Here is a 23867-nt window from a genome sequence, read left to right on the forward strand (position 1 = left end):
CATTTTTGGTTATCATATTGACTAAGGTTTCCATTTTCACAGCCATAAACAGAGGATGCATTTTGCCTTGATGAGTTTACTTCAGGAGTCCCAAAACAACTTAAAAATCTTCAAGGTATGAGTTAATTTACATCGGCTGTTTCTGTAAATTAAGAAATTCTGCGGCTGTTTTCTGCAATCTTTGAGTTTTGGCTTATTTTCTAGAATGGGGAGTTAATATATGGCTGTCGGGATGACCAGGAGTATCTCTCAGATCTCAACGAACTCGCTCACCAACTGAAGCCATTCTTCTTCCCTGCAAATGGACTGGTTGGTGGACCACAATGCACAAAAACTGTCCTGAAGGAACTGATCCATGTGCTGACCACTACGCTGCTCAGTACCAGCACAGACACTGGAAGAGCTGGAAATATGAAGCCCATCCCAGGTTCACAGGGGAGGAATTACTGCGAGGCCAGTCACTTCTGCACAGAGTATCTCCGAAGTGGTAAGGACTACAGCTGGGATCACGCACAAGTACATTGCTCTAAGGCTACGTTCCCACGGAGTAACACGTAAACACGCGTCAGGGTGAGGTGCTTCAAAACAGATCTCATTGATTTCAATGGGTGCCGGCTTACGCACGCTACACATTGAAATCAACGGGAGGCTTTATAACCCATTGATTTCAATGGGTAGCACACGTAGGCCGGCACCCATTGAAGTCAATGGGATCTGTTTTGAAGCGCCTCACTCTGATACGTGTCTAAATGAGCGGCGCGTTACTCCGTGGAAATGGAGACTAAATATTTGGCACACAGCTGAAAGGAACAAAGGAACACGTGTGCAGGGAGGACGGCCAACTGCTATTAAATGTGGATGACCACCTATGGGGCGCTGTTTACAGCTTATTCACCAGAGATCCCTACATTGGAGACAATTATAAAAGTGGGGAATATGACATTTCTTGCAAATTCGTTTGTGTATTAAGTTTTTTTTTGTTTTTTTTCTTCACCTTTTCGTTATTTTTGAAGGGTTCTATTCCATTGGGGTATTATGCACCTTTCCATAATGTTACCAGCTCGTTGAGTCTAGGACAGTGGTTCTTAACCAGGGTTCAATCGAACCCCAGGCCATATGCACGGTTCATTTTGTGTACCAGTTAAAAAAACATATACAGTCCTATGAAAAAGTTTGGGCACCCCTATTAATCTTAATCATTTTTAGTTCTAAATATTTTGGTATTTGCAACAGCCATTTCAGTTTGATATATCTAATAACTGATGGACACAGTAATATTTCAGGATTGAAATGAGGTTTATTGTACTAACAGAAAATGTGCAATATGCATTAAACCAAAATTTGACCGGTGCAAAAATATGGGCACCTCAACAGAAAAGTGACATTAATATTTAGTACATCCTCCTTTTGCAAAGATAACAGCCTCTAGTCGCTTCCTGTAGCTTTTAATCAGTTCCTGGATCCTGGATAAAGGTATTTTGGACAAACAATTCAAGTTCAGTTAAGTTAGATGGTCGCCGAGCATGGACAGCCCGCTTCAAATCATCCCACAGATGTTCAATGATATTCAGGTCTGGGGACTGGGATGGCCATTCCAGAACATTGTGATTGTTCCTCTGCATGAATGCCTGAGTTGATTTGGAGCGGTGTTTTGGATCATTGTCTTGCTGAAATATCCATCCCCGGCGTAACTTCATCTTCGTCACTGATTCTTGAACATTATTCTCAAGAATCTGCTGATACTGAGTGGAATCCATGCGACCCTCAACTTTAACAAGATTCCCGGTGCCGGCATTGGCCACACAGCCCCAAAGCATGATGGAACCTCCACCAAATTTTGCAGTGGGTAGCAAGTGTTTTTCTTGGAATGCTGTTTCTTTTTGGACGCCATGCATAACGCCTTTTTTTATAACCAAACAACTCAATCTTTGTTTCCAAAATGAAGTTGGCTTCTCCAAATGTGCTTTTGCATACCTCAGGCGACTCTGTTTGTGGCGTACGTGCAGAAACGGCTTCTTTCTCATCACTCTCCCATACAGCTTCTCCTTGTGCAAAGTGCGCTGTATAGTTGACCGATGCACAGTGACGCCATCTGCAGCAAGATGATGCTGCAGCTCTTTGGAGGTGGTCTGTGGATTGTCCTTGACTGTTCTCACCATTCTTCTTCTCTGCCTTTCTGATATTTTTCTTGGCCTGCCACTTCTGGGCTTAACAAGAACTGTCCCTGTGGTCTTCCATTTCCTTACTATGTTCCTCACAGTGGAAACTGACAGGTTAAATCTCTGAGACAACGTTTTGTATCCTTCCCCTGAACAACTATGTTGAACAATCTTTGTTTTCAGATCATTTGAGAGCAGGCTGTCCATGTTTGGCGACCATCTAACTTAACTGAACTTGAATTGTTTTGTAGAAAGAAATGGTCCAAAATACCTTTATCCAGGATCCAGGAACTGATTAAAAGCTACAGGAAGCGACTAGAGGCTGTTATCTTTGCAAAAGGAGGATCTACTAAATATTAATGTCACTTTTCTGTTGAGGTGCCCATATTTTTGCACCGGTCAAATTTTGGTTTAATGCATATTGCGCACTTTCTGTTAGTACAATAAACCTCATTTCAATCCTGAAATATTACTGTGTCCATCAGTTATTAGATATATCAAACTGAAATGGCTGTTGCAAACACCAAAATATTTAGAACTAAAAATGATTAAGATTAATAGGGGTGCCCAAACTTTTTCATAGGACTGTATACCTATGTCCTGAATTTGGAAAAAAAAAAAAATCATATTTGATTTATCACTAAAGAAGGGTTCAGTGAATGTGCATATGAAACTGGTGGGTTCGGTACCTCAAACAAGGTTAAGAACCGCTGCTTTAGGAAGATATTCCAGTTCCTTATTTTCTTAGCAGTTTAGTGAAGGATTCCTGAGGTTAGCTGGGTGTGATCTAAGCTTGTACATATGTGCCCAACCAAATGCCTAGAGACAGTCCCTTGTGCTTACAGTTCAGGTGTTTTTCTGTGGATTGAGTCCATGAAATGCTTTCTGGCAGGTAAACACAAGATGGAGAGTACCGGGTTACCTAAAGGATGCATTTTGTATAAGATGCTCCAGGCTCAGATGCTGGACATGCTGGACATTGAAGGACTGCACCCTTTGTACAAGAGGGTAGAGAAGTATCTGGAGGAGTGTCCTGAGGAGAGGTAAGACCTACCCCCCATCATAGTCTATAGTCTTGTCTTTGCTTTGGGTTTTTCAGTGTTCACATTTGGCACTATTTTGAGCACCGCTGCTTTCGGTAGCATTTTGCGGTGAGTGAGAACTTTTCGTTTCTTCTATAAGATATGACCAATATCAAATGCCAGGGCAACACTGGGCAGACTAGATGATCCTTATTATAGAGTAGACTCCTATCCTGCATCCTATTTCATAAACCTACATCACCTCTTCTATGAGACGTATGTGTAGAGTAACGCCTTCAGCACATGTCACTGTATATGCTGTGTGTGGGTTGTAAACAGACAGGCCATTCATATACCTATAAACCCAAATTGATCCAGAGGAAGTCAAGAACCACTCCTTAAAGGGACAAGCCCAATCCACCAATATGGAAAAATCAGACTCCACTTAGGCTCTATTCAGATCATGTTTTTTTTGTTTTTTTTACACCCATTTTACAGATCCACTTACCAGATGCAAAAACTGGATGGCCATTGGTTTACATAGACATTAATGTTCATATACATTAGAAATACATACTGGGGGGATTTATTGTACATTTTACTCCCTGCTGGTGTGGCTCTGACATTCTGGTGTACAAGCTGCAGATAATGTGCATCATGTATTGATGGGAATGAGGCTCTTAGTAAATGGAGAAGTCTCCCCCAGTGCGATGTGCTCGAGCATAGAACAACACAAGCTACTATACTTTTCTATAGTTAAGGAAAGTGTACCTACACACTCCTTTGCCCTGTTTTAGGTGACGTGAGCCCTGTGGATATATTTGACTTGTGCACTCAGAGTTTTTCCTGGTGTTTGCACCAAACACAGAGTAAACCAAGCCCAACTAGGACACTGTGCTAAAGAATAGGCATGAAGTGTTACAGTAAGGATTACATGGGCAGGTTTGTCGCTGAGCCTTGTGATGATGATGCGGCTTCCAGTATTCGTGTCCTCAGGAGGGGGCGTCTTTCAGTGTCATCCACATTTGTACTGTTTGTTTTAATGGCTTTCAAAGGATTGCCCTGAAGTTTTTCCCAGAACAAAGCTGCATAGTTTGCCTTGTTCTTGCCACCACACCTATTAGAGCTTGGAAGAGAAACAACTGTGTTTATAGGGGAGATGGGTGTGGGATTTTCCTAATATAGCAGAGTCGGAAAGCTCAGTGTGATCCAGGAAAGAGCAGCCAACCTGGAATAACAGATGTGACTGTTATTCTATATACACAGGCGGGTGACCGAGGCCTCTCTCCCTCCACATTTTTATGCATTTTCCAATAATACCTCTGGTTAAAGGGGTTGTCTAACTCTTATTTTTGTTATTTAATATTACTGATAGTGTGGCCATAAATATAACAATCCTCTCCCTGCCCCCCGGCCTCTTATTCCAGTTCCCCAGTGTCCACGATATCCAATCACAGGCCTCAATAGTCACCTCTTTACAAGATTGCATGTCACAGAAGTCATGCTGTTTGTAAAAAGGTCATCCCTGAGGTTTTTAGCTACAAACCAGCCATCACTGGTGACATCAGTCAGGGAAGCTGTATACAGATGAATGGCATGGTTCAGGGGCCAGGGGATAGGCAAGTACTGCTTTATGTTTATGGCCCCACTAGCAGCAATATTAAGTAATAACGTATTGGAAAAGCCGCTTTGATTAAAAATCAGTGTTCGCAAGTTCTGCAGTTCACCACTAGATGGCAGAGCTGCATAGTTTTTACAAAATTTTTATCATGTTGGCTACTTGCAAAACTAGGCTAAAGGGGGGGGGGGGAGCTTCAGCGTAAAGCCTTAAGTACACTTCATCAGAATTTTACATCCAGGTTTTTGTTTTTTTTAAACCCTAAACACAGAAATGTATTACTGTGTATAGAGATCGCTGTCAAATCTATATGTCTGTTTTCTCTGTGCCATGCTGCCTGAAGATTAGACCACATTTTCGTGGTGACAGATGACCTTTAAAGCTCATATTGTTCACTAGTCCGATACTGGAGTAAATGTAGGGACTTATAACCATGTACAAGTAAATGGCGTATTTTGGGGTTTGACAATATGCTGCACATCATTTTGTATTGTTTTTTTATGGTCACATGATATCCCTTTCAGAAGTACTCTCCTCTTGGATGGACCTTATGATGAAACCTTCTTTGAGAGGCTAAAGGATCTGTCCCTGGAAGATGATGGCAGTGTGGAGTACGCAGTAACGAAGGTAAGACCACATTACATTTAATAGACACCAGAGCCCAGCTGAGGGTCACCTGAATCATACAATGTTTCCCCCTCTGAACTAGTGCCTGTATTGCCAAGGTTACTGGTTTTCTCAATATACAAATGAGCTCTTTGAAGTAATGAGGACGTTGCCATAACTCCAAATTGCTCATTTGCATGTTGACAAAAAAAAAAAAAAAAAAAGCACACGGTCTCAGTAACAGAGGCAGCAATTCACAAGGGAAAATAGAATTAGGTTAGGGTCACCTGAGTATAAACACACTACAGCTACACTTTATATGGCAGGAGCCGCACTGCTCACTCACTGTACAAACAGTACCTGGAGGTGAGCTAATCTATAGAAGGAAAGACCCCAATATTTCTTGGATAGCCAACTGTTACTCAATCGGTTTCCTACCCTGGGCTCATGCTGTGGTGGGTGCAGAGCAGTATAGAAGAATATACAATTGGAGGTCTTTGATGCAATTTTATTTAAGAAGGATTGAAATACTAAGAAACCTTGGAGTACTTTATTGTGAACCTGGCTAAAATGGTCTTTGAACAAACCTTCAGTCTTCTATGTGTCTTCCTCTTTACAGATTCAACAGTACCGAGTAGCCATGACCGCCAAGGACTGCTCCATAATGATCGCCCTATCCCCCACTGTACAGGAGGAATGGTAAGGGGCAGATCACTGACATCTGGATATATTGTAGTTAATGTGTATTAATCTGACAGCCTTAGGTCTTAGACGTATATACTCATACATGTGTGGGCAGTAGCGTGTTAGTGATGGACATTACCTGCAGATGTGAACATCTTTGTCTCAAGATTCTCCTTCATCCAAGGTTGCATTACGAGACACCTGGGAGACGGTATAAAAGGGCCTGTCCATCAAACAGTATTATTTATTTACTGAGGATGAAGTGGTTTATGATTTTTCCAATATACTTTCTATATCAATTTCTCAGTTTTCTAGATCTCTGCTTACTATTATTCATTCTTTGTTTACTTCCACTGGATAGGAATCAGCCCGTGGTCAGGTGACGTACAGTCCTTGCTCATGCCGCATACAGTCCATAATTCATAGTTCTGTGACTTGTCTAGCAGATTCAGATAGAATATCAATATCAAACTGGTATCAAATATGGTTAAAGAGCGCTTATCTGTTTTAGCATTAGAAGTCCAAGCTGTCATCTCTGCCCATTATGGTCACGTGTAAACACACTAAAAGAAAACTTGTGTCTGCATAAAACTCCTTTTACAAGCCAAAAAAAGGTTCTTGCCCCAGTGTATGTAAAATAAAACAACCTGGCAACAGGTTTTAATTGATAGCAGACAGTCTCCATAGTACCAGACAGCAAACGTAGTCTGATCCATCTGTCCTCTGCTTCTTTATAAGCCACTGAAGGTAAGTTGCAGAAAATTGAGATCCAATGGCGTGACTGCTGGATCAGACGGCACACGATTGGTTTGTTGTCTGTTATTTTGGAGACGTGTAGGTTTGCATAAGAGCTGTAGAAATACTTCCAACACTGGTATCTTAAAGATCACTGAGATATGACATGAGATATATGTGACATGACTAATAAGAAAGGAGCTGCTTCCTGCAGGTTGCAAATTGGCATTAGATTGTCAGGTTTAGACCTGGTGTTCAACCTTGTCAGTGGTAGTTGGAAAGGACATAAAAAAACCCCGAAAGGTGGAATGATCCATTTTGGGTATTGTATGTGTACAGTAAGTGAAGTGGACCATTCTAGAACAGCATCAGATGTTGAAGTTGTGATAATGTAGGAGTCTGTGTTACATGGTTGGTGTATGGTTCACATTAGAAGTAATATGGGCACTCAATGTCTGTGGTCTCTTCTTTTAGCTTTGATTCAAGACCTTTAATAAAAGCCTCAAGATCCAGCTTCATGTATTCAGTTTCTATCCTGGACTTAGACCTAAAGCCCTATGAGAACATACCGTACCAGTACACACGGGACAGTAAGATTGTTAACCATTACCTGAAAAGCATCCAGACCCGGGAGGAGCCGAGCACGTCTCTCATCTTCCCGGACAGTGAAGCCTGCACGCTGCTCCTGCACCAAGTATAGTTGTAAGCTGAGCGGTAAACGCTGCTGCGCCATCCTGTCACTTTGTCTTGCTGATCCAGCATGCAGGGCAGAACGCCACACTTACTCATTTTGACATGTAAATTTTTGAGAACCATGGCTAGTAAAGGGAATGACTGCGTGCTGCATGGTGTAACCTGTAAATAAAGCCTTTGCTTCTCTGGGTGGTTTGATACATGAAGAGAACCTACAACATATTTGTATTTAACATTTCTAAGATGACCAAACCTTTGTATACTGAGAAAAGATGAATCCTGGTCCTTTGCATCCATTCTGCTGCTTTCTTATAGAGTGCCTAAGGAGAGGTCCAGGCAAACCTCTAACTGAGCCTTATGCAAAGGTCTGTGCTGTATCAGGGTAAGGACTTGTATGTATCGATTTACAGGCTGGTTTTATATAATGTGCAATGCAAACAGATTTGATCTCCTTAATGTTTCTAGGCCATAGAAGCCGTTATGTTGTCCATTTTTCCGTTCCAGAGATGGTTTGCTGTGCAACATCCTATAGATTGTCCTGTGACAAAGCAGAATTGCGTCCAGAAACCTCTCCCATTGTTTGTGTCATCCTTATAGCTCTTATGTTCTTTGCCGAAATTGTGAAATAATTTATGTTCTATTTTACAGGTTCCCTCCCTATCTTAACCTATGAATCCCCTCACCCATGGCGGGGGGAGGGAGAAAAGAATTTACACAATGTTCCATTGTGGTTATGTGATGTCAGAGGCAGCAATGATATTGGTTTCTAACCCCTTATACCAATGTATTGTAAATGGTGACGTCTTCCCGCTGTAGCGGAGTACGTACAGCCTCACATGATGCATTTAATATAGGAGTCGCTACTTTTTGTGCTGTCTTCTGCTGCCCCCAGTAAGGTGCTAAATGTAATGAAGACTTGATGTTTTAGTGTAATTATTCAATATTAAAGGACACGTCGAGAGATAGATCTAAGGGTCAAACACGCCTGTCCATGAGCTGCGGCTGTTACTGTAGTTTAACCCCATTGAGGTGACTGGTGCTGAGCTGTAATACCAGGCACGGCCCATAGACATGAGTGGTGCTATTTCAGAATAGTTTTTTTCTGTTTTTCTAATCCTGACAAACCCTTTAATGCCTGAGGACTGCTCAGATATAACACTGGTATAATAGACATAGGGCTGTAGCTCGGCCTACGTGTCGGGTTCAGTATGACATAGAAATCTTGCTTTATTACATAATCTATACAGCTGCACTATCCTGTATTTTCTGTGACCACTAACCTGTACAAGTATAGGAGCTCACTGTGCGGCAGGGATTCTGTATGGACAGTGACATCTGATATCTTAGAACTTTCAAGATTCATAGAAGGCTCTACATGGTTTCTACCCAAAATGTACAACTGGTCATATATTGGCAAGTCAGGCATTGTAGAAATGGATGAATGGATATTTTTAGGCCTTATTCACACAGCCTTGTATTTGCAGATAGTTTCTACGGTCCGGACACTGATTAGTAAAAACTATGGACATGTGTACGGGGCCATAGACTATCTGCAGTTTCGGACAGGACACAGAAAACAACTCTGACCGTGTGCAAGGGGTTTAACTTTCAACTCTACTAAGTTCTAGTACCTGTGTTGGGCATACGTGTCTCCATCCTACTTCATCCACTTTTTAGTGTAAAACATGCCCATTTAATAAACTCCCCTCCAGCTTCTAATATCTAGCCAAAACCTCTGGAACCAGAGCTGCAGTATGAGAACCATTGTATACAGGCAGCAGTCATGTAACTAGAGCAGCTCTTATGGCAGCCACTGGGGATCTCCGCTCCCTACAATGGCTCATCTTCTCTACAGTGGGATAGTGGGAATCACATTGTGCTGTTACGGAAGTAGATGTAATACATTTTACTCACGGTTATGCAAACTAAAGGTACTTTAACGTTTTTTGTGATTGGTGCTGATGATGACATTTAGGATCACGTGGCATGCCGTCTCCATTGCACGCTGCTACATTATTCATTTTTACTGTTCTTTGAGAGAGTTTGGATTATTGGTAATAGCTGAAGTCTGTAAATTCTGTTCAGAGCACCGAGTGGTCTCTGCGTTGTGCCCCATTGTGTTACTAAGTACTAAGGCAGGCAGTGACGTCTGGGAAGGGAAATGTCTCCATTTTAATTCCTTTTCTGCCAGTGGGGAAGTAGGTTCTATACAAAGTAATAACAGTGGAGGTGGTTTCCATTCTGCAAGATGTTACTCAGATTGTGTACTGGTGGTTATATATAGTACATAGCCTACACTACATGGCCAGAGTTATAGGGACACGTTTGTGGAACTTGGGTGTTTGGAGGGGAGGGGGGTGCCTTGGAGGAGGCAGTTTTTATTGCATCCCAAAAGGTTTAGTCACTTGGTTGTGTTCAGCATGTCCGTTCTGGATGTTCTGCTGCTGTGTAGACATTATCTTCAGGTCTTTTGATGCAGTTACTGAAGCCAGGTATGGATCAGTAAGATAGAGAATGTAGAAGGACAGATGGGATTTGTCTCTTATTTCAACCCACTTTTTTGGGTTAAAAAAACTGCATAAAAAGACATGAACACGTAAAGCAAACCTTAGAGTAAACCAGAGCAACTGTTTCTTTACCATAAAAATATGTCCAGATAACAAGGCCGCACGGCTAAATGCTTGGATGAGACCACTAACTCTTGGCCATGTAGTATGTGTTTTGTGCTCTAGAATATTACTAAATGAAGGATTGCTCAGCTCTGTAGTTATTGGCTAGAGGAGGAGGATAATAATAGGATTCAGTAGGAAATATAGGGGACTTGTCCAGATTTTGATACTACTTTTGCCATTAGTAAAAATACTAAACGCTGCTACATTATTGCATTTTTTTTCTATTGTCCTCATTGAAGAAACCTGAAGTAATTTACATAGACATGTATGCTGATTGTGCAAATTGCAAATGTCCCAGTAGTTTTCATATTTGATGCATTTTCCCCATTAGTATACAGACAAGCGCTTGTGTGGGCTCCTGTGAAGCAGTCTGATGCTTCCGATTTCTACATGGTCTTTGAGCAGACAGTCAGTCAGTCTCTAGTCTCACATGGAGGCTCTCCGAGACCTTCATAGAGAGACTGTTTTCATTCCTGTGCAAAGAACATGTATGAATTGGCATGTCAGAGCAACTAACTCAACAGAAGTCCCAGAGCGAGGGTACAAGATGCCCATTATTAATGGGCAGAAACTTAAAAAACACTCACTTTTCCCACAGTGTAAATATACCCTAAGGCTGAGGTCATACATTGCAGAATAACTGCATTTTTTTTAGTTGCAGGTTTTGCTGTGGTTTTGGAGCCAAAGCCAAGAGTGGCTTGAAAACCTACCACAATCCACCATACAAAAAACCCCCTGCTTTTAAACATCATTAGGCCAGCTGTAGACAATTCAAAAGCACAGACTGCACATTGGGGACACAGGGATGTGACCGTGCGCCACCCGTGGTCCCTTTCATTAAATGAATAGGAGCTATGGAAGCAGCAAAATAGTCCAGGCTATATCAGATGTGACAGGTCCTATTCCTGTCCTGTCCGCCCACATACGGGACAGTGAAAAGCACGGTGCATAGAAAAGAATCCATCAGTGATCTATCCATGAAATACACGGATAGCACAATAACCCCCACCACAGTCCTCTGCAAGGGGCCCAAGGCAGATGAAATATCCTGTGTTAGTGGAGTGACTATTTCTTTGGAGAGATGAGATCTATTTTCATAGAACTGAATATATAAGCTTTTTTTTTTTTTTTTTTTTTATCATTTCTAATTGTACTGAAGAGTTGTGGTTTGTTTTTTTGGTAAAGAAGATGCATCAGCTCTATATGAATTTCTATAATTGTTTCCCACATTTTAATGTAATCTTTCTATGTATTGTAAAAAGACAGATGACTAATAGAAAAAATTAAGACTTGAGGACATATTAAGTAAATATCCTGCCCAAATCTTCAATTCTCTAGTGAAGGAGCGGTTCTGAAGTCGTCTTACGCATCTGTTTTAATAATTACTTGTATTTTCTGTGAAATAATCCTGGCACATATTTTATTAGAGCTCTACATGATGGCGCTGTTCTGTTATTCAGCCTGTGTGTGTATTAATGGGTGTTACCAGTTAGTGGGTGACCCAGCTCTCATCTGGTTCCTAAATATTCTGAAGCAATAACAGAGGAACGGCTTAAACATGGAGTTGTGAGAAAAAGCCCCAGAATGCTTATTGTACAAGTATTTACTAAAATATGTGAAGGAAGACGACCGGGGCCTCTCTAAGGGGCTATTGTTACATTTGGCTGGAATGGTGGATTCTGTAAAACATCACTGGAGGGTTCTTTCACACTTCATGTGCCTTAAGTAGAATATAAAACTGACATCACTTGTCCTTCAGGACGCCTGTACATTGTCTGTTTGGCTGCATGTGCTATGTCCTGGGGCCTATTCAAATGACCATGTTCCATCCAGGAAACCCTGACATTTACTAAGGCTGATGTGCCTAAAAAGTGACCAGATATGCCTCCGCTTGGTGTGTATTTGGCACTTCGGCCACTCTCCACTTTAGATAGTGGGCAGGGGCACCCCGGTCCACCAGATTTACTAGAACTCACACCAGAGTATTGGTAATATCACAAATCTACACTAGTTTTGCCATTGATCTGTAACTGGGTGCACAGGAATTACTACAGGGTCAGAGCCTCTTAGTAATTCTTGCAAGGCTTGCACTTGGGGGAGTCTGGCATAAGAATAGCCAATCTTGATAAATCCCCCCACTGTCTATGCATAGGTCGTATCTCCTAAACGGACTACTGATACATAAATGGAAGTCAGTCCGTTCCTAAGAAGCTGAATTGCAGCTATATATCAGCTGAGTACAGTAGTGATCCAAGTATACAGGAGCTTACTGCAGGGACATGGTTGTGTGAATAAGACTTTCATTGTTAATACACCTGTATGTTCACATTTAAAACTATAGCAAGTACAGGAGTCACCCAGGTGCACACGCAGACGGCGAACATCGTGTACTAGCACCCTATAGGCTATATCCAATTTTGTAACTTTTTTAATTAAAATTTCCTACACATCTGAAATGAAATAAACTAGTATTTAAAAATAAAACCTTTGATCTACAAGTAGCATGTTACAGAGCAAGGGGAGCGGCGTAGATCTATATCATTTTACAGGGGAAACCACAAATGTTGTTTGTAGAAAGAAAAGTTGTACAATGTTCCAATATACTTTCTGTATCATTTCCTCACGCTTCTCTGGATCTCTGCTTGTTGTCATTCATTCTTCTTACTTCCAGTCCATAAATATCAGTCCTGGTCATGTGATGGATAGAGGTGCACAGCTCGTTACAAGAGCGTTCTGATTAATGTACTGTAACGAGCCGTGCACCGATGTGTTTCCTCACATGACCATGGACTGATGATTTATTTTTTTTTCCCCGACTGGAAGTAAGCAGATTGAACGTTCACATTTCCACTGGAGGACCAGAACAGCTGACACCAAGGCTGAGTTCACACTGAGTTTTTTGGTCAGGATTTTGAGGCCGAATTCGCCTCAAAATCCTGACCAAAAAGATGACTCCCGTTGATTTCAATGGGAGCCGGTCATTTCTTTTTTCCGGCTCTCGGAAAAAGAATGGACATGCTCATTCTTCAGGCGGATTGTGCCTCATGAATCCGCCTGAAGACACTCCCAACTAGGCCCATTCATTTGGGCCTAATCTGGATCGCAGTGCCCTGCACTGTACCACCATCCAGTCACAGCTACCCTGTATTTTGGACCAGAACCTGAGGTGGCCTCCGCCTCAGATCCCAGTCCTAAATACTCCGTCTGAACTTAGCCTTTCAGTGCCCGGTGAACTCCATTGACTATAATGGGATCTGTAAGTTCTCTGTTCTTTTAAACCAATGGGTGGCCAAAAAAGTCAGGCTTGTAGCATTTTTTTTCGTTCTCCAACTTCCTATGATCACTGCAATGTAGACTCCAACACAGACAACCTTGACAACCAGTAGAAGTGTAAAAAATTGTGAGGAATTGATACAGAAAGTATATTGGAGAATTGTACAGCTTTTTATTATACAAGCAGTAACATTTATTTGCTGAAACTGGACAACCCCTTTAAAAAAAAACAAAAAAAAAAACATCCCCATGCAACACCATTTAAAAAATATTTTTTTTGTTCTGGTCAACTGATGTGTAAGATTCTGTTGAAGTGAAGTATAGTCTGTGTATAATAAGCTTTACAGGAGAGGAAACTGGAAGACTTCTGCTATCCATTGTATACACTGTTCCTGGGTGTAACTCCCACTGTCTGTATATACTTGTGCGACATGACCCACAAGTAATGACAAACCTAATGTGATTCCTGTTACCAGAAATGTGTTTAGTGAGGACGTGTTCTGCTCATTCTGGACATCTGAACCATGTAGAGTTTATTTGGATTTTGCTTTTCTGTATTTTCTCCTTTTAGTATTTAAAGATTGTATTTATTTTCCATGTCTTGATAACTGATGTACAATGTGCCATATTGACTGTACATAAAGCATGACATGTGTATATGGTTTATAAACGGATGCAACTACAAGGTTTATATTCAATAAAACATTGCGAGACCTTTCTTCTAGTCGCTGCCTCTGTTTATGCAAAAGGACTGAATGATGTTCTCGATGGTTTTTTGAAGGCCAAAGGTTTGAAGCAGGGTTTTGAAGTTTTCGGCTAGATTTTCCAATATTCCCGACTTATCCAGAGCTATTGCTGTAAAACACAATATACAACAGTTAAAGAATGGAAGTGAATGGGACTTTTAGAACAACGGCACTCGCTATTCTATGCGGTTTCAGAAACTCCCATTAACTTCTGAGGGTTACAGAGACTGCATGGCTCAGAGGCTTTTTGTGAGCCTGATCGTAGAGGACATTTCTCAGCAAGTGGGCAGATAAGTGCCTGGGGGATTCCTTTTAGACAAAGCTACAGGTCTAAGTGGTGGGGCCCACATCTGCCAGTATCCAAGTGCCATCGGAGTTCCCCTTTAAAGAGTGTCTGTTACCTTTCCCGAGTGCATTTATCTGTCACCGCCATGTTACAGAGCACATTACTGTGCTGAACATCATATCTTTGCTATGTATGTCACTTTTGTAGATTTGGATAGAACCAATTTAAAGTTGTTTTTCTCCAAAAGTGACATGCATAGTAAAGATATGATGATCAGCACTGTAATGTGCTCTGTAATACAGTGGTGAGACCTATCTATAAAATACTGGGATTAAGATAACTCATGTGCTGCTGACCGATCAGCGGTTGTACAAATCCTGTACACACAGTCTCACATTCTAGCTTTACACATTATATCGTAATGTCCTGAGAACTGACCCTGCTTTACCTGGAAACATTGTGAATGCCTTGTAAGTATTACATCCTGGAAATTTGGACCAAGATCTCAATGTGTTAAAAGCTGTGGCTCAGTACAGTTTTATTTCTTAGAATAGATGAGTCATGTCAGAAATCCATAACAGGTGGGGCACACTTCAGATATGAAACTACATAACATATCTAGAATTCACCGCAAGTTTTACATGCTGTAATGAAACTTATTAAAATCCCATCCAGTTACATTGCTCTGCATGTTTGCTGGAGAATTTCAGTAGGGAAAATGATAGACTATGGTCTTTCTAGGATAGGGGAGTGTCCTATGCTCCTTAGGCCGGGGCTGGAAACACCACGGGAAAAATCGCGGGGTTGTACAGTACAGGCAAAGTGGATAGGCTTTATGCGAATCCCATGCCTACTTTGCGGTTAAAACCGCGGCATGGACATGCTGCGATTTCCAAAACCGGTACTGTTTTGGAAATCAAAGCATGTCAATTATATCTACAGAAACGCCGGCAGCTTTCCCGTAGACATAATTGTAACAGAAAGTCCGTGGAGGAAAACTTTGTGAACTTTGTTTAAAGAGCTGCAGGAAGAACCGTGATGCTTTCCCGCTGTGGTTTTTACTGCAGCGCTTTAGTGTTGCATATCGTCCGTCCCATGGGGCCTTAGCCTTGAAGTGCATCTCCAATTGTAAACTTTTTTTTTTTTTTTAATGAATAGTACAGGTGAGTATCTCTTATTAAGGAGATCTGTTTCCTTCTCCATAATCTCGCTGCTTGTTTACATTAAATCCATCTCCGTATTCAGAACCACACATAGGACTCTATGGAGGGAGGGAAGAAGGGAGTAAGATCCTGGTTAATTTATGTATCGCCTTATTTTGTGCTCACAGTCTCTTATCTACAACCTAGCAGTGTTTAAAATCAATCAAATAAATAAATAGTGTAATGTCGGCAATAACACTGCTAAGTTGTAGTTAACAGACTTTGAGTGCAATAAATGAAGCAATAAAATAATCACAATCTCTCTCTATAGAGTCCTATGTGTGAGGCCAAGTAGAGAAACAAATTGTGTGTATAGAAGCAGCCAGATTGAAAGAGTAGAAGAACAGCTTAATAAGTGGTGAAGGAAATGGATCTCAATAAGATATTAGTTTCTTTAGTTACCTGTATGATTAATTTAAGAAAAGTTGTTTTATAACTGGAGGTATGTTTATGTGGTTACAGAAGTGATGAAACCTGTTATAAGGAGACATCATAATACGCTATAAATACATTACATTAAAGGGGTATTCCCATGTACATGATCATATCTACATTTGTAGATAATTAAAAGTTAAACATTTTTGCAAATATAAGTAATTAAAAATTCTGCAGAGTTTTAAAGATTTTCTCTAACTTTCTTAGTGGTGACAGTCTTATCTTGATCGGTTGCCATGGATATGACCACCAATGCAGAAACTTTCTGTGGTCTGGGACTCGTCAGGAACCAGCTATGACTTTCTTATTGTAGCCGGTTATCAGGCAGGGACATTACATGTATGAGGAGATATCCCGGTCACAATAAGGACATCATGGCCGATTTTCTGACCTTAGAAAGTTTCTGCATTGGTGGTTGTATCCATAGCAACTGATCAAGATAAGACTGTCACCACTAAGAAAGTTAGAGAAAATCTTTAAAACTCTGCAAAATTTTTAATTACTTATATTTGCAAAAATGTTTAACTTTTAATTCTCTACAAATTTTAAAATAATGATGTAGATGGGAATACCCCTTTCAAGTGATTGTGACTGTTAGAATAATACATAAACCATCATTCTGAACTAGAAAATGGGATACTGCACTAATATATATATATATATATATATATATATATATATATATTTATATATATATTTATTAGTGTGTATAGCGAGAGACAGGCTAGTAATTAGGAATAATCCAACAGGTTTCCATATTGTATTTATGATATTGATACCGTACATACTCAAATATAAGCCAAATTTTTTTAGCAGTTTTTGTGCTATGACCAGCCGCAGTAGTAATGTATAGAATCTCCCATAAAATCATAACTATGAAACACATACACATTAGGTATTCCTGTGTCTGAAAGTGCCCGGTCTACTGAATATAGGGGATCTGTAGTGCTCCTGTTCTGTCGGAAAGGAGCACTGCAGATCCCCTATACTCAGCCAGACTGAATTCCAAGTGGAGAAAAAAACCCAGTCCTCAAGCTCAGGGAAGGGGCAGACAGACAACCAAAACACCCCCTCCCCTTCCCCAGCACCCAACAACTACTGCACCCAAAAACTCCGACCATTTTAATTTTTGAACTTTTCCAGTAGCTGCTACATTCCCCCCCCCCCGGCTTATACTCGAGTCAATAAGTTTTTCCAGTTTTTTGTGGTAAAATTAGGGGCCTCGGCTTATATTCGGGTCGGCTTATACTCGAGTATATACGGTAATCATTTCAGACACAAAGTACAAAGCCCTATCCACATCTACTCATATTAGTAATATACTGTAAATGAAGGTTATATATGACTGGTGGTTATAGGAAGGATAGTCCTGGCTTTAGGGCATTGTAAATATAAAATCATACAATATTCATTATCATTCACGATCCCCATGTGATGTAGAATGGATATTTTTTTTATGTGTACCCTCTTGCTAGCTAAGAAAGCCAAAAACTCCAACACCTGATTGTTGTGATCCATTGAAACCAATGAGTGTCCAGTAAAAGCCTTATTAATATCAGCTACATATGTAGGCATTTTAGTGGTGAGCACTGTGATGTTAAATGTTCAATCTAGAAAAACAAAAAAAAAACAAAAACATACATATGTTTATTGCTAGTCTAGATATTGTTCAGACCGTGTGTAACATTGCAGCTCTTCCCCCTATTCATCATGAATAGCAAACCCTGGCTATAATAGGATCAGCCATTTCAAAACAAAGTGGTGGAGAGAAGTCGTCCATGGAGGATTTATCTTCGCTGATTTTCAGCAGTTTCTCCACCAGACTCCAGCAAGATGTGAAGCCATTCTTAACCTTTCATTATACTGTTTAAATAGTTTCACACAGTGAAAAACCATCAAATAAGATGCACCTATAAAAGCTAAGACATGCACGATATTTAACAAGGAGGTGTGCCTATAACATACTGTACATAAACTACAGGTACCTTAGAATCACACAACTGAGTTTCATCTGTGAATCTCTGTCTGTGTGCTCACCGGCAGGACGTTCATGCTGGGAGAGGGACTCCTAGAAGGTCACTTATATATGATGCCAGGAGTCCCCGCTTCCCAGCAGACATACTGTCCTGTACTGAAATCAGTAATTCCCTTGGCTACAGAAGGTTCCTCCATAGTGGGGTAGAGTCTATCCAATATGACTTGGTAACTAGAGTCATCCTCCCTTCAAGAGAACACAGCTGAATATCAGCCAGCTGGAGCTAAATAGAAGCTTTGTATTACAATGCAAGCACGTTATTCACATCAGCACCACTCTATATATTTTTTGCATGGTCCTGAGGATTTTTCTGAGTGAGAATGACATGAAGTAGATTCCACTTTCCTCTTCATTTGCTGTGTGCAGTGTATGGCAGCCGGTTACCACCCATCGCATTAAAGGGAAATGAATTTTATAGATGTATCACTTATTTAGCAGGCCTTGATGGCCACATACAGGGTTATTCCAATGTACAAACGCTGTACTACTGATTTATGCTATGTTTGTTAATAGGTTTGGAATGCTATAAGTATTGTCTGTCATGTTACAATGTAATCTATAGTCACACTGCATGTCCACTAACCAAGAAAACCACCATAAATGAGCGCCTCTACCTTGTTCTGGCATCTTCGGTAATAAATCCAAGAGTGGCGTCACTGATCCATCTTCATTTATAGTTATTTTCCATACAAGTATCAGTTCACATCTGTACAAAGATATAAGCAATGGCATTCAAGGTCAACTCCAGTTACTACTGAAGCTGCAAGAGTGTAAGAGTAAGGCCTTATTCACACAAATATCAAAAATGGCCATCTGCTGGCCATTTTAAAAACACATTGATTACAATTAAACTATTCACATATCCTATTTCTGCCTTATAGATGTAAAGGGGTTGTGCAGAAACTTCAGAAACATGGCTGCTTTATTATTATCAGAATATGACATCACGTCTGTTGGTCACATGGTCATACTGCAGCTCAGTCCCATTCATTTTATTAGGATGGAGATGTGGCATTGCCATGTGACCAATGGACATGATGTTACTTCGTGAAAAGCAGCCATGTTTTTGAAGTCCTGCACAACTCCTTTACATCTATAAGGGATCTGCAAAAAATGGCCGGATATAGGATATGTGAATAGTTTCATTGCAATCAATGTGTCTTTTTTGGTAGCAAAAAAATTGAAGGAATCCGGCAACACTCCGAATTCATAAAATTTTACTTTTGTCCGGAGTAAACCGTGCACCTCAAAGACAAAATATCCGGGACTGATGTCGTATAAAGGGTGAGTCTCAATATCTTATACTATTTTGGACTGTGTCTTTTTAGGTGTTTGGGTGAATAAGGCCTTACTCTTGTATCTTCAGTAGGCACATACCGCTCTATACATTGTCCTATGATGTGGTAAGTTCAGTTCAGTAGCACCAGAGGGCTCTGTGTGTGGCGCAGAGACATTGCTTCTCCTGTTACAGCTGGTATTTGGATACAATAAACCCAGACAACTGTACAAACATGTATGGCATGGTGTTGGTTACTAGGCTGAGGGTCAAGGGTCTCCATGTCTTGCAAGTCCCTCTGTCCGACCTCAGCGATTTGCTGAAGAGGGAATAACCCTTTCAGTTCTGTCTTGAAGTAGATTTTTTCAGGTGCACTTGTGAGAAAAGAAAAACAACGAATATTGTAATATCACATACCCAGGGAGGTCGGAGTTCATAAGAACCATGTAATCTGCAGAAGACCCCAGTGGAAGTCCCACAGCGAGTGGGTATTTGTCCTGAAGAGAAACAGAATAGGTTTCAGTTATCAGATACATTAAAGATAATTCCTCAAATATAGTTTTTTTTTTGTTTGTTTGTTTTTAAAAAAAGAAAAAAATACACAATTTGCCCTGTGTGTGTGTAAATGGTCACAGTAACCTACGCTCACTGTAAAGTCCATGATAGGACAAGAGCAACGGACTAAAATGGTTATAGAGTGACTGGTGCAGGAGTCTGTTCCCTTTAACTCTAATGTAAAAAAACACGATGTAAGATTTTTACCGTGTTTGTTTACTTCTGTAATGGAAGAAAAGTAAAACATATAATAGAAGACAGCTTTTATCTTATTGGTTTTTTTTACATTACAGTGAATACAGATGGATGATGCTCCAATTGTGGGTGAGAGCAATGCACTGTAATGTTGGCAGTGTGGACCTGCCATTATCTCTGGAAGTTTCTTCCATTATGTGTTTTACCTCCATTTAGGACTTTTTCTTCCATTACAAAAGTAAACAGATATGATGGAAGAAAATATCTGCTGCAGTGTTTATATTAGAGTCAAAGGGAATGGAGACAGATGGAAGGGGCTCAGAGTGTAGTCCTTTAGCTACAGTTAATGTCCATTGTTGTCATCCATTGACAGATGACAGCAATGAACATTAACAACTGTAGTGTGAACCAAGCCTAAAGCAGCAGGACCACACAGGGCAAAAATAAATACTAAATAAAATTAATAAATAAAGTTAAGAAGTTCACATGGCCATAGATTATGGGCAGATAAGATCTGCAGACACTCCATATCTGAAGCATGTGACTGGGGTTGCGGATTCCACATGGAAAAGTTGGCAGATTAGCCTAATGTGTGGCACGCCATACTTCGGTATCAGCTTCAGACTTCTGCTGGAGAAACTGTAGTAAATCTAACATGTATGAAATTACCCTACACAGGATGAAAATACTTGTGAATGCTACCAGTACAAAAAAAAAAAAAAAAAGTTAAAAACCAGCAGGTGTGAATTTGCATTGCATTTTTTCGGTTACTTAAAGTCATCTAAAGAAACGCAGAACTTTTACACAAATATTTTTCTTCATATGAATCAACGTATTAGTAATACGGCATTACATCAGGTTATTTTTCATTAAATATAAAGAATTCCATGTAGTACTCTATAGTCCCAGTAGATGGCACTCTAGCCTCTTTACAGCTTACACCATTCATTACCTTGACCTCGTTGTCAGACAGGAACAATACATTTTTCGGTAGCAGCTGAAGAATTGTGCTTTGAGCACTTTAGCAGATGTTCATGTCTGATGTTATAGTGACAGTATAAAAGTGTCTAAGTAGTCGTCCCTCCAGGGATCATTACGTATCAAAAAACAAGTTATCGCATACGGCTCACTGGAAACAGCAACGTGTGTGGACAAGTAACAGCAAAGTAAGAAAAAAATCATGTCCAGGAACTACTGTCACAATGACATTTACAGTGGGGCAAAAAAGTATTTAGTCAGTCACCAATAGTGCAAGTTCCACCACTTAAAAAGATGAGAGGCGTCTGTAATTTACATCATAGGTAGACCTCAACTATGAGAGACAAAATGAGAAAACAAATCCAGAAAATCACATTGTCTGATTTTGTAAGAATTTATTTGCAAATTATGGTGGAAAATAAGTATTTGGTCAGTAACAAAATGTCATCTCAATACTTTGTTATATATCCTTTGTTGGCACTGACAGAGGTCAAACATTTTCTGTAAGTCTTCACAAGGTTGGCACACACTGTTGTTGGTATGTCGGCCCATTCCTCCATGCAGATCTCCTCTAGAGCAGTGATGTTTTGGGGCTGTCGCTTGGCAACACGGACTTTCAACTCCCTCCAAAGGTTTTTTATAGGGTTGAGATCTGGAGACTGGCTAGGCCACTCAAGGACCTTGAAATGCTTCTTACAAAGCCACTCCTTTGTTGCCCTGGCAGTGTGCTTTGGATCATTGTCATGTTGAAAGACCCAGCCACGTTTCATCTTCAATGCCCTTGCTGATGGAAGGAGGTTTGCACTCAAAATCTCACGATACATGGCCCCATTCATTCTTTCATGTACCCGGATCAGTCGTCCTGGTCCCTTTGCAGAGAAACAGCCCCAAAGCATGATGTTTCCACCCCCATGCTTTACAGTAGGTATGGTGTTTGATGGATGCAACTCAGTATTCTTTTTCCTCCAAACACGAAAAGTTGTGTTTCTACCAAACAGTTCCAGTTTGGTTTCATCAGCCCATAGGACATTCTCCCAATACTCTTCTGGATCATCCAAATGCTCTCTAGCAAACATCAGACGGGCCCGGACATGTACTGGCTTAAGCAGTGGGACACGTCTGGCACTGCAGGATCTGAGTCCCTGGCGGCGTAGTGTGTTACTGATGGTAGGCTTTGTTACATTGGTCCCAGCTCTCTGCAGTTCATTCACTAGGTCCCCCCGCGTGGTTCTGGGATTTTTGCTCACCGTTCTTGTGATCATTTTGACCCCACGGGGTGAGATTTTGCGTGGAGCCCCAGATCGAGGGAGATTATCAGTGGTCTTGTATGTCTTCCATTTTCTAATTATTGCTCCCACAGTTGATTTCTTCAATCCAAGCTGGTTGCCTATTGCAGATTCAGTCTTCCCAGCCTGGTGCAGGGCTACAATTTTGTTTCTGGTGTCCTTTGACAGCTCTTTGGTCTCCGCCATAGTGGAGTTTGGAGTCTGACTGTTTGAGGGTGTGCACAGGTGTCTTTTTATAGTGATAACAAGTTTAAACAGGTGCCATTACTACAGGTAATGAGTGGAGGAAAGAGGGGACTCTTAAAGAAGAAGTTACAGGTCGGTGAGAGCCAGAAATCTTGATTGTTTGTAGGTGACCAAATACTTATTTTCCACCATAATTTGCAAATAAATTCTTACAAAATCAGACAATGTGATTTTCTGGATTTGTTTTCTCATTTTGTCTCTCATAGTTGAGGTCTACCTATGATGTCAATTACAGACGCCTCTCATCTTTTTAAGTGGTGGAACTTGCACTATTGATGACTGACTAAATACTTTTTTGCCCCACTGTATAATGCAGATGAGAGATACCAAAAAACATGTCCGACAAATGTCACTTCTCTATTTTATTTTATTTCGATTTTATTTTAAAGTGCCAGGGTCTGCAAATGCAACATAAGGCAGGAAACACACACAAGGACTTAAACAGGTTTTGCAGGGTGTAGGTTTCCCTGCGGGGGGCACTTCATATTGCTTTTGGAGGCTTTAAAGCTGCGGCGGAGTCTGATGTGTTGGGTATCAAGTTTCTATGGCAAAAATATGTGATTTAAAACTAAAACTTTATTAGAATCATTTAAAACTGCACATATACAGTATAGTGATGTTATATTGTTAGTAGCATATAGTCCTATATTCGATGTGGTCCTTGTATTAGTGTCGACAAGAACTATATGGACTACACGCTACGGTCTCCTACACTTACACCTGTTCAGTGCAGGATAGAAATGAAGACGCTTCTGATAAAAGAATGCATGTGTAACTAGCATCCACCTATGATGAACAGGACTTCTAGGAGTAACTGCCCAACCACAACCTCACAATGTACCCTATAGCCCTCTTTCACATTTCCAGAGACAGTGGAGGACATATATTACTGTGGGATATATGAGGAGCGTGCGGTTCTATGGGGGTATTAACAAGGGAAATTGATGTCATATAAGTTGCACTAAATAAAGAGCTATATATTTGCAACTATTTCTCCCTTGTTATAACTGAAACAATTTGCTACTTTGTAGACATAACCTGTTGATAGTCCATCACAGCAAGTTACAAGTTGCACCTATATAAGGCTCATTGCATATTGATGAATCCTGAATTCCTAATATCCAAGGTGAATGTGGATGCATTAATAAGCCACATCAATTCACAT

At 40.6% G+C, this 23867-nt stretch overlaps 2 protein-coding genes across 6 annotated transcripts in view; one reads left to right on the forward strand and one right to left on the reverse strand.

Annotated features, from left to right (window-relative positions):
* Positions 1–9249, forward strand: part of IPPK (inositol-pentakisphosphate 2-kinase) — a 49672-nt gene extending 40423 nt beyond the window's left edge. Inside the window, exons 8-13 of the mRNA XM_075286916.1 lie at positions 43–115; positions 205–487; positions 3052–3202; positions 5324–5426; positions 6025–6104; positions 7299–9249. Coding sequence (XP_075143017.1) covers positions 43–115; positions 205–487; positions 3052–3202; positions 5324–5426; positions 6025–6104; positions 7299–7524 — 916 coding nt within the window. The 3' untranslated portion in view covers positions 7525–9249. The remainder of the gene's footprint in view (positions 1–42; positions 116–204; positions 488–3051; positions 3203–5323; positions 5427–6024; positions 6105–7298) is intronic.
* A 4707-nt stretch (positions 9250–13956) lies between these two features.
* Positions 13957–23867, reverse strand: part of CENPP (centromere protein P) — a 193562-nt gene continuing 183651 nt past the window's right edge. For 4 of the 5 annotated variants that reach the window (XM_075286873.1, XM_075286870.1, XM_075286875.1 and 1 more), the window contains exons 7-9: positions 19860–19939; positions 18781–18872; positions 13957–14317 (exon numbers count right to left, since the gene is read on the reverse strand). In XM_075286873.1, coding sequence (XP_075142974.1) covers positions 14184–14317; positions 18781–18872; positions 19860–19939 — 306 coding nt within the window. In that variant the 3' untranslated portion in view covers positions 13957–14183. Of the gene's footprint in view, positions 14318–17712; positions 17742–18780; positions 18873–19859; positions 19940–23867 lie in introns of those variants that run through there. The other variant, XM_075286874.1, reaches the window with a different exon arrangement.

The sequence above is a fragment of the Leptodactylus fuscus genome, chromosome 9, assembly GCF_031893055.1.
Source record: "Leptodactylus fuscus isolate aLepFus1 chromosome 9, aLepFus1.hap2, whole genome shotgun sequence".
Taxonomy (NCBI): domain Eukaryota; kingdom Metazoa; phylum Chordata; class Amphibia; order Anura; family Leptodactylidae; genus Leptodactylus; species Leptodactylus fuscus.